The following is a 12,068-nucleotide window of genomic DNA, read 5'->3' on the forward strand; positions in this document are numbered from 1 at the left end:
CTCTTCACCATTTTTCAATAATATGTTACTCCCTCTGTCTCATAATAAGTGTTTTATTTGAGCTATGCGCGATTTTTAAAAAAATGATTAGATGTGTTGGTTTTAATGATAAAATTAGTACTCCCTTCATTCCTTTGTAAGTGCCACTTTTGAGGAAAAAAATTGTTTCAATTTAATTGTCACTTTCAAATTTCAATGTAGTAATCATTATAGTTTTGTCAAAATTGTCCCTAACTAATTATTATGAGAGAAAAAAAAGTATATTGAAATGATTAAAAGTTAAGGGTATTATAGACAAAAAAATTATATGTTAAAAAGTAACCGTCATTATTAGTTTTCTTTGTATGTGTAAAAAGTCAAAATGTGACAATTAAAAAGAAATAGAGGGAGTATCATTTACTTAAATACCCTTATTTATTATAGGTAGCAGAACGGTTGAAAAGCGTTAAAGTTAATAAATAGAGGTATAGTAGTGAAAAAAATAATAAATATTATATGGGTAATGCTAACATGTGCCATAACGGCACATATTAAAATCTAAATGTGAAAATTATTTTTTGGAAATTGTGTATTGTTTTAATTAAAAGTTAATAATTAATATATTTATTACGTTTTTCAATATAAATTTTTTATCTTTAACATGTGTATCAAGGACACATATTAGCTTTATCCATATTATATTAATATTTTAAATAAACATTTATTTTAAGACATAGAAAAAATACAAATAAAACACTTACTATGAGACGGAGAATGTACATCTGAAAAAAGTCAACACTCCTTAAGCAAATAAGTCACACTCATAACATTTAATCCAAAATATAATTTTAATTTTAAAAAAAATTGAGTGCAAAATAATATATAAATCAAAACATAAATAATTATAAACATTAATATAACTATATATAGCTATTGACCAAATAATAAATAGCGTAGGACCATATAATAAAAATCTAGAAGATGGAGTAGTATAGAATTTGTACAATGAAATGGTCAACTAAAAAGAGAAAATGTCAAAACACAGTCCTTACACTGTCTAGTGAACTCTCCTTTCGTTTTCGTTATGTTGCTGGTAATGGTAATATTACTCCCGAATCACAAACCAACCCCACCATCCTAACTGGCACCTTTCTGACTTTCTCTTTCTTCAAAAACAAAACCCCACGTGATTAATATTATCCATCTTCAAAGACCAAAAAGAAACCGTGTGTGAATTGTGTGCACAGCTGTCTCTTACCAGCCACGTCACTTCCAAACCGTATATAAACCAACCTCAATCCTCTGACTTATCTTCAACTTCAAAATCTTCAAAATCTTAAACGCTCCAAACTCCAACACAACAACAACAACAACAGCAGCAACAACCTGCGACTTAGAACTCACTTGTGTCTCTTCTCAGTTTCGACACTTCCTAAAATGAACTACTCTCCTACTTCCCTCACCTCCGATCAAGAACTCTCCGTCATCGTCGCCGCTCTAACCAACGTCGTCTCCGGCTCAACCTCAACCTCCACCTCCACCTCCACCGCTATTTCAATACCCGAATTTCGCAACCCGGATCCAATAGTTCCATCCGCAACCATGGAAACCTGCCGTGAATGCAACATAGCAGGATGTCTAGGCTGCAATTTCTTCCCGGAAGAGAACAAGAAAAAACAAAAGAGAGCAAAAAAGAAGTACAGAGGAGTGAGACAGAGACCATGGGGAAAATGGGCTGCTGAAATTCGCGACCCGAGACGCGCCGCTCGTGTTTGGCTCGGAACATTCACCACGGCGGAGGAAGCTGCTAGAGCTTACGACAATGCCGCCATCGAGTTTCGTGGACCAAGAGCCAAGCTCAATTTTCCACTGGTAGATGAATCGCTTAAAAAGCAAGTGGAGGAACCAGAAGTGGTTGTTCCTAGTCCAAGTACCGAGAATGTCAAGGACGAGAATTTGAATCAAGAAATGCAAATGGAAACAACAATGGGGTTTGGGAATAATGTGGATTGCGAATTTTGGGATAGGATTGGGGAAGCTGATTTTCAGCAGCTTATGAGGTTTATGGATTTTGGCGGAGATTCTTCTGATTCAAGAACAGGAAGCACTTTTTAGTTCCTGAATTTGAAACAACGGAAGAGCTTTTTTGTTAGTGTGTGTTTAATTAGTTGTAGAATTATTAGAAACGTGATTTTAATGTTTGATTTTGCAGAATAATCTGCTGTGTAAAGTTTTGTACTTAAAGTGTGTCTTTTTTAATTATAAATAGTTTTGTTCTCTAATTTCGTCATTTTAGCTTAAAAGGGCTAAATATTCCACTTTAGTTCGTGCATTCTTTTATTATTATAAACTAAGAATTTGATGTGTTAAACTATACACAAAATTCAAATGTGAACAAAGGAAACAACAATAGAAAATTACAAGTGGATAGCGACATTGCTAAAAATGGAAATTAAATTTGAGATTTGACCAAACGAATTTTACACATCAGTGGTAGCGACACTGCTAGAAATCTAGAATAATTTTGACAATAGGCCAAGTGTAAAAAATATAAATTAAAGGAGTTTTTATCTAATACTTTTTGAACAGGTTTTTTTTATAATAACTTCTTTGTTTTATATTTGGTTGTACAAATCAGATGATGTGATAGAAAGAAAAAAAAACGTGTCCATTACAACTTACAACGGGCAATGTTTTAATTTTTGACAATTTCTCATCTACTAGATGCATCTCTAACGCATTATCAAATTGATAAAATTGTCTTCGTACTTTCGTAGATGTATTTTTGGAAGCACTATAGATGCATTTACGGAATTCTTTACAACATAGTAAAACGTAAGATTTTCCTAATTAATAAGGAAAATCAGAATGTTTCGTAGATGCATCTACGGAAAATTTCATTAACTTAATTAATTTGAATTAATTGGGAATTTCCCAATTAATTGGGAAAATCCCGAATTTCACGTTTTAATGATTACTCATCAAACTTAATTAATTTGGGATTTTCTTAATTAATGGGGAAAATCTCCAATTAAATTACAAATTAATTGAGACAATCCCAAATTCTCAATTAATTGGGAAAAATCTTCCGTAGTTACATCTACGGAAAGATTAATTGGGAGGAAAATCCCAAATTCTCAATTAATTGAGAAAAATCCTCCGTAGTTACATCTACGAAAAGGTTTGATGAGTTTTGCCAATAGAGTGTTCACTGTTCCGTATATGCATCTACGGAATTTGTAATTTTCCCAATTAATTGGGAAAATCCTAAATTTCACTGTATTTTATATGTTTCTGTGGATGCATCTACGAAAGGAAACAAATTTTTTCAAAATATGGGGTGCTTCCGGATGTGCATCTACGGAAGCATAGGACAAAATTGGAATTTTGCGTGGTGTGTAAGATAACCATAGGGTGGGTTGAGAAACTTTCTAATTTTTTTGGATTTTTTTGTAAATTCATATGGCAATTGATGGTGAAACTAAAAAATTTTATATTACTAAATGTGAAATAACACAAAATAATTATAAGTGAAAAATAAAAACTCCTTCAAATGGTAGAGACTATTTTTTTTCGTGGTATAATTTAATGGATGAAATTCACCTTTAAAGATAAATAAGTGATGGCGTCTGATATCTCTGTATAACTATCTATTAAGTTGATTTAATGTGATAGAGACAAAAATGTAAGATAAGAATACTTAAGAAAACACGTTTTAAAGAGTCAAATTCATCTACCAATTTCAACTAATACTGTATTTTCCATTTTAAACAACTATTTAAATATGATGTTGACAATTTTCATTGTTAACAAAATATTAGTTCACATTTGGTGATTCATAAAAGAAATATGGTTTGTCTTTAATGGAAAGATGTTTAAGTGGGATCGGTGGGAAAGGATCTGTTAAAAAATTGGTTTCTTTCATCTGTTTTTTGTAAACTTGGAAATGGAGAGATTATTGATTTTTGGGTACATCGGTGGGTGGGAGGGTACCCGCTTTGCAACCGTTTTCCATTCCTGTTTTTAGATGCTGAATTTTCTTATACAATGGTTTGTGACAACGGTTATTGGAATAATGGTTCTTGTTTGGTTTATTAAATTTTGCGAAGACTTTTCTAATGATGATGGTGGGAAGCCCCTTGTGGATTTGTTGAGACTTATCAATTCGGTGCAGTCCGTGACTGGAGTTTTGGATTTGTTTGTTTGGTGGAAGAATCCTACGTGTTTTTTCGGTTAAGGCAACTTATGAGATGATTATGGAAGGTGATTCTCGGGGTCATGGCTTGGATGAAAACATTTTTAAGGAGTTATCTTGTTTATGAAAGACTAAGATTCCGAGTAAGGTGTCTATTTTCGGATGGAGGTTGTTTTTAAATAAGATTCCCACTAGGATGGCTTTGGCAACTCGGGGTATTTTATTTTGCCCCGATATGTGGGTTAAAATATCAATCACGACTTAAAGTATTATTTGTAGTGGCTAAAAAAATCAATGACGACTTAAAAATTTTGATATGTGAGTGTTTGTATGCGCACTTGCATGTAAAAATGAAGTGTTTTGGTCAATGCTCTGAGTTTATTCATATTCAAGAAATATATATTGTTAAGAAAAACTCTAATAAGAGGGGTAAATGATCAAAGTATGGTGGTCAAGCATTGAAATGCTTATTTGTATGAAATTATGTATTTTTAAGTTGATAATTGAAACAACGTGTTTTCTTTTTTTAGAACATTGAGTTTTTGCCTTCTATTGAGTGCAAACACTTCACTTTCCTTGGTAAAGAAGTATTTTCTCTTATGTTTTGCAAGACAACCTCTAGCATTTTAAACAACCAATTAATGACATTTGTCATGTCTATTTGATGAGAACACCATGTACCCTCAAACGAATTTTAGGCGTCATGTCCCTTCATTGGTTGAAGTATAATCTTTAGAAAAATATTGTTCTTTATTTCCTCTAATTTTGTACCTCTCAACGTAGTGTCAACTATTATCCGTTGTTTTTCTCAATACATTGCTCATACCACTAATTGTTTTAGTTTATATTTTCTTTGTTTTTATAACGAATTGTTTCTTTTATTTCTTACTTTGTTCTCTTTTATTTAATTAATTCAACTCATTTTTAGATAAATGGTGGTTATTTGTGAACTTAAATTTGATGAAAGGGGTGCAAAACCTCTCATAAATGATGTCTCGTGTTAAATTGTGTTATTTTCGTACTAAGAGAACTTATGATACTATCAATTGAAAAAATTATTGTAAAGAGTTTCTAGGCTTTTCAAGAAACCTTAACTATTATTGTTCTAGTGCTTTATCTAGTAGCGTTGAGAGTGACGTTGTCAATTCCACTTTCTCGAATTTATATCGTAATTTGTTAAAATATTGATGAATTTAATTGGTTTTGATCTTGATTGAGTTCATTGCAAAATAGTAGAGCTTTAATCAGATTATTTTAGAGATAAGAAGGTTGTATTCTTTTGCGCCAAAATTTTTGTCGCTTGATTAGAGTTATTAATGATACGTTTTATATGTAAATTATTTTACTTGTTTTGAGTGTGAAATGCTTTTAGTAGTTAATGTAGTCCATTGTCAATTTCATCCTAACACCTTTGTGTTTATAAAAGCCTTTGAAATAATATGCAAGAGTTTAAGTATTGATCATATTGTTGTTGTTTCCCCTTTTTTTTAAAATTCAAATGGGTTTCTAAATATAAATTTGTGTCTATTAGCGTGTACAAAAATATGGTTATTTTCCAATCATCTTATAATGATTTCAAACATCGATTTATCTGAGTTAGGAACAATAAATCTTGCCTTCAAATTATTTTTTACCATTTTAGATGTCTTATATTTTTCTTGATTTGGAAAAGTGAATCAACCTATATTTAATATTATGATTATGATAAGATATTTAAGTTTGAGAAATAATTAACAAATTTTTAGAAATAATGGATATAATAGATGGGCCCACGAGTGGTGTTGGACGAGACAATCAAATTAGTTATGGCGGGTGAATACCAACTCGCCACACAAAATAACGGGCTAAATGTGCCAATCCGACGAGTCCAACCCGTTTTATCATCCCAAGTGATATACCATTTTACCCAATGGTAAGAGTAGGGATGAAGAGAGATATATCAGATAGTGGAGGAAAAATTATACTATACAAATATATTTATACGAAAATATACAACTATATATGAAATAAAATAAATATAAATAATATTTATGGAATTTAAAATTGTTGGAGAAATTTTAACTCAAAAATTCACTATTTCAAATTATGGTATCTAAAATGGTCGAATATATTTGTTTAGTTTATGTAATTATTTAAAAAAATATAACTAATTAAGAGGGATAATATTTAATTATTACTGAAAATAATATATTTTATTAAGTCATTTTTTATAAGAAATTTAACAAGTAAGGGCATATGCCCCTAATACCATACAAGTAGCTCCGTCCCTGAGTAAGAGTCCATTGATTTGATTAAGAGTCTATCTATCCTCTAGATCTTGGTGGTGTGTCCATAATCTAGTGTCCATGATTTCCTTTAAATTCTGATATATCCTATAATTCTATTGATCCGTTGGAAAATGATATTGCCTTTCTCTATATGACAATAACTATGGTTAATGTGTTGGTTCCATTCTCGCCTCATTGTTGAGTAACTTTTTTCTCTCTGTTGATATAGCATTATGCACACTTCATGATCTTCAACATGTTAGTGGTTTGTTTTTATGCACATAATTCCTTGAAATGTAATGCCTTTAATATAATTTGAAATACTCGCACAAACATATATTTTATTGGTTTAAATTAGAAACTCATATAGTGGTTTCAATGAAGGGTAATCTTAAGTCACTACTACTGAAAAGGGCTACCATCACGGTTGCAAAAGGGATATTATAACGGTTTACCAACCGTTGTGAGGTAAGAGATTATTGTATGTATGATGTTTTCCACCACGGGCACGCGGCCGTGATGACATGTTAAGTAGCGTTCTACCTACCACAACGAGTTTCTAAATAACTGTTGTGAAATAATTTAAAGAAAAACATTTAATAACGACTTTTATAAACAAGTGTTGTGGTATATACAGTGGATTTATTAAAAATTATGTGGAATGCTCATTTTGCCAATGCTCACTAAACATATAATCTTTCATTTTAATCTAGAATATTATAATATGACAAATAAAGTTATATAAGAAGAACAAATTACACGCTCAATGCTAGATATGAATTCTTCAACTCCTTGTCCGCATTTTGTTCTCTAATTGTGAGAACTTGGTTTTGATTTTCCAAATTCTTCAAACTCTCTTCCTTCACCTCTAGTTATTTTTGCAGCATATTATTTACATTGCAAACTTAATAAAGGTGAAGGAAGGAGAGGTTGAAAAAATAAGAAGCATTAAATCAAGTTTTCACTATTAAAGAACAAAATGCAAATAATGGACTAAAGAATTCTTGTCTAGAATTGAACGTGTAACTTGATTTCAAATATAACTTTATTTATCATATTATAATTTTCTAATGCAATCCGAAAAAGTTATATTTTTGGTAAGGTGTTGAAAAAACAAGCAAACCACATAAGATATAATAAACTCATCCAAAACAAATATTAACAACATTCATCCATCCAACCATACCTACAAGTAAGAACAAACAGAAACATACACAGAAAAATAAACAAGTCAGAACATTAAATCTTAGGGTTTGAAACAAAAACCATAAGCAAAAACATAAACTAAAAAATAATAGAAAAACATAAACATAAACATAAACGAAATCGAAGCATAAGTTTAATGAATGAACCTGAAGGTAGCCATTGGTGAAGACGACATAGTTGTATTAGTTTGGTGAAGACGAATCAGAAGGTTGTCGTATGTGTGATGAGTAACATGGATGTTATGGTTATGTTTTAAAAAGGAGAGTGAAATATGTTAGGGTTTGCTTTTGAGAGAAATAATTGGACTTTACACCACGGTTGACTAAATGAATTGTTGTGTTATACAAGGACATTTCCTTTTTGTGAAGTTAAAATTGGAAATCGAGGAAGTTAGGATTCAAATCCTGTAACTCTTGATACATTTCACTATAGATTTTAACAATGACCATAGTGAAATATCTTTTAGTAAAAACAAAAAAAAAAAATCCAAAAACAAGATATCTCCACAGTTAACAATGAGACCATTGTAATATTGTTTTACAAAAGATATTTTCTATAGTAGTGAACAGTCCCTGTCTCTGTATATAGAGAGTCTACACCTTACTTTTATTCGTCTCAAAAGACTTATATGGTCACATTCGATTAAATAAAAAATTAAATATTTTAAAATTAAAAAAATTAAATATTTAAAATTAAGTTAGATTCCTTTAACTTCGTATTTTCTTTATTTCAGTATAAATGTTATTATATTAAAATAAATATATTTTCCTTTTCTTCCAAAAATAAATTATAATTTCGTCAATTTTACTGTAACTCAAAATATATAAAAAGAAAATCTTTTTCCATAGAGAATATCTAACCGTTGATCATGTTAGTTGGAATCACAACTGCTTATGTGTAAGATTCCAATAACTAACATCCGGTAATAATGTTTGGACTGTACCCATAAAACAAAACATCACCTGAAGGACGTTGATGTATAAAGTGTAGTGTACAGAATTATGCCACGTCTACAGTGAGCATTGCCAACTATATTTCAAGCACGTTTTGTTTCATGTCACGTTTTCAATGTGCTCGATTCTTCACGTGCTGTTTTGTTTTGTGCTTGTGTTGTGGATGGATGAGATCAAGGAACTTTTAATGCTGTCAAACCCAATTGATATAGAAAAAAGGTTATAATAAAGTTTGATGAGATTACAAGAGCTTCAAATAGAAGCTAGTTGGGTGGGTCTCTCTAACTTGTCTTGAATCTTTTTTTAATTAATATAGTTCTCTTTTCTTATATCAATTTAACTATCTAAATTCTTGTGATTTATATTACTAGTATTTAATTATGGTCAAATTATACTCGTTTAATACTCGTTCTTGACACATACGGACATGATGAGATATTCCGTGACGAAAGTACTTGATGGTCAGACTTTATCATCTTAACAACATACAAATAAATATAAGAACTAGTCTAACAAATGTCTTTATCGCATTTAATACTAAAAAAACTAAAAAGTCAATTTTATGTTTAAAAATAATATTTTCTTGACATTTAAGGAGTCAAAATTGTTATTTTAATATATTTTATGTTTTGAATATGTTTTTTTTGTGTAAGCAAGAATTTCATATAAGGGAGAACTAAGGGTTCTCCAAACTTTGATACACAAGAGCGAAACTAGTCCGACAAAAAGGACGATATTACAAACCAATTCCTATTACGACATAAAAGACAAAAGGTCTTTGCAAAAATCGTAAAAATTGCAATTGGAATAAGCAATGTCGCCATAGGAAGTCCACCTCCACACCAAAAACTTGATATTCCAAACTATAATGTTTATGTTCCACTTGTCACACCAAAAACTTGAATATGTTTTTTTAAATAAACATTCATGTGTCTTTCTCTTTCTTTTTAATAATATGTTAATATTTGATTTATTATTTTTGTAAGAAAATAAATATGATTATTCTTATAGAGTATTGATGAGTCTTACTACCTGTATATTTTAATATTATTTTTACCGGTCAAGGTATGAACTTGGGGCTTGGAATTATCTAAGTGTCAGACTATAAGTCGGTCTCAGGGAGAGTATAGAGTCCGGCTAAGCAGAGGCAAGACTTGGTTATGCAATCAGAATGTGGATAAGCCGAAATGTGGTCTGGATCGCCTGGGGTATTATACGGTCGGGTAAAGGTCCCAGCTTGACCGAGACTGGGTGAGATGCTACTCGCCCGGAAACGATCTCAAAATGTACAACCCAGAATTCTCAGAGCCGAGAATATAAGTCGGAGCTATCATGACTGGCTCGGTTACAAAAACGCCAGGGGTCATGAATCAGTTATAGGTTATTGATGAAGGTAATTACACATGATTAATGAAGACGTTACAATAATTAAAGGTAGTTACAAACATTTCAAAGCGGCTTAATGGTCATTAGATCAAGGATTATACTGTAAATAGGGGCTCCCACCTAAGGGACGGGGGGAACACTCTTCTTAAGTTGACATGTAGAATCATCGTGCAACTTGAATGTTGAGCCTCTCCTTGACTATAGCATGGAAGCTAACCTTTTAATGTTTTAGCAAGAACATAACCAAAGATCAATATGTTTATACTTATGGTAAAAAAATCTAATCGAGTTGAATATATATATATATATATATATATATATATATATGAGCTCTCATGTTTATCCTTATTGTTGTAATAATGATTTAATTTTGCTTGATCGAGTAAAACATCACATGCCTCATTCCATAGACGTGTTCATACTAGGGTATAGGACCCTTTCACTTGGTAATAGGTCTGGAAGCTATGATGGTCCACAACTTCTAAACATAAAAATTTATTAAAGAAGTGCTTAAGCATATGTATAAAGACTTTTAGGACCTACCCTGTATGACATGTGGTAGATACTAAGTAGATGTTGGAAGTTATGAAGTGTGGATCTATGTGCTTACAAGTATGGAGGGTGCATCCATCATTTTGGTTTTGATGTTGACGATGCTCTTAAGATCACTCTTCATCACTACTACGGAAAACCTATTTAACAACAGTTGAAAAATACATATAATTACGCGGGTCCGGGCGTTGTTATGTAGAGTGTTGTCGCAGATGCCTTACTTACAATCACCGTCTTGGAACCGTTGTATTATACTGAAAAGTGCGTGCGCTATCACAATGGTTAGCTAACTCAATTGTTGTGATATATCTAAAGGTCTTCGGTTCAATTCTCAGCAGCAATATAAACTACGTAGATTGTTTGTTTTACTCTTTAACACATAAATTGTAGTTCAATGGTATGATTCCTTCATTGCATCGATTCCTTCGATTCTAGTTTAATTTGAACAACATTAATTTATTAGCTGGGTCTATCTCATTGTTGTCGCTTATTATCGTGATTGTTATGCTAACTTATCATCATAACAATCACGATGTATTGAAGGAATCAGGTCATTGCATCACATTCCAAATGCTAAAGAACATAAAATAAACGATGAGATGCAAGCAATCCGAAAAATGTTGATTTTTATAAGTTAGTTTTCAAATACAACTTAATTTTCAGATTATAAGTTTCTGTGTCAATTTAAATGAATGTATTTTCAGTGAAATGTTAATTAAACAAACAATTTACATATCATATAATAAACTATACTTCATCTACTGTCAATATAATAAACTATACTTCATCTACAAATACTTGTAACGACATAAAAAACATACATTTTAGGACACACCTTTTATGGAAAATTATCGTGAAAAGGGAACAATTATGAAGTTCATCTAGTCTGTGAAGCTATGAAAAAGAAATACAAAGGTGGATGAAGTTTCCACAACAACTTCATACTTCTTATATTTTTTTTATAGCTACGCAAACTATATGTACAATAGTCACGCATGCACTTTATTAAGGTGGTGAAGATGAATCTGGAAAAATCATGAAAACAAACATTTATCAACAACAACATATAACAACAACAAAGATTCTGACGATAAAGAAGAGAAAAACTATTATGAAAATCATGTGAAAAACATCTTGTTTGTGAAGCTATGAAGAAGAAGTACAAGGTGGATGAAGTTTTCATCATAACTTCATGCTTCTTGTACTTTTTTCATTGCTACACAAACAATATGTACCATAGTCAATGTATGGTCTTTGTTAAGGTAGTGAAGAAAAATTAATCAATAAAATCAATAAAATCAACATGCATCAAACGAGATAATGGGGAGCTATTTACAATAAGTAGGGACAGATCCAGAACTATCTAACAATAAGTAGGTACGAATCCATAAGTTTTAATAATTGAAGACAACTTAATATTCAAGAATTATAATTAATCTCTATGTGTCTTCATATTTTGAAAGTGTTGTAAAAAAAAATCATTTTCAACACCATCAAATATATCACTTTCTATGTATGTTACCAAGCAAT

The 12,068-nt window shown here is 31.1% G+C and overlaps 1 protein-coding gene across 1 annotated transcript; it reads left to right on the top strand.

The window, feature by feature from the left end:
* The first annotated feature begins 1,306 nt into the window (after positions 1-1,306).
* On the top strand, positions 1,307-2,247 carry LOC131607420 (ethylene-responsive transcription factor ERF109-like). Its single transcript, XM_058879426.1, has one exon. The coding sequence runs from the start codon at positions 1,417-1,419 to the stop codon at positions 2,092-2,094; it is 678 nt and encodes a 225-aa protein (XP_058735409.1). The 5' UTR covers positions 1,307-1,416; the 3' UTR covers positions 2,095-2,247.
* The last annotated feature ends 9,821 nt before the right edge of the window (positions 2,248-12,068 follow it).

This window comes from Vicia villosa, linkage group LG5 (assembly GCF_029867415.1).
Source record: "Vicia villosa cultivar HV-30 ecotype Madison, WI linkage group LG5, Vvil1.0, whole genome shotgun sequence".
NCBI lineage: Eukaryota > Viridiplantae > Streptophyta > Magnoliopsida > Fabales > Fabaceae > Vicia > Vicia villosa.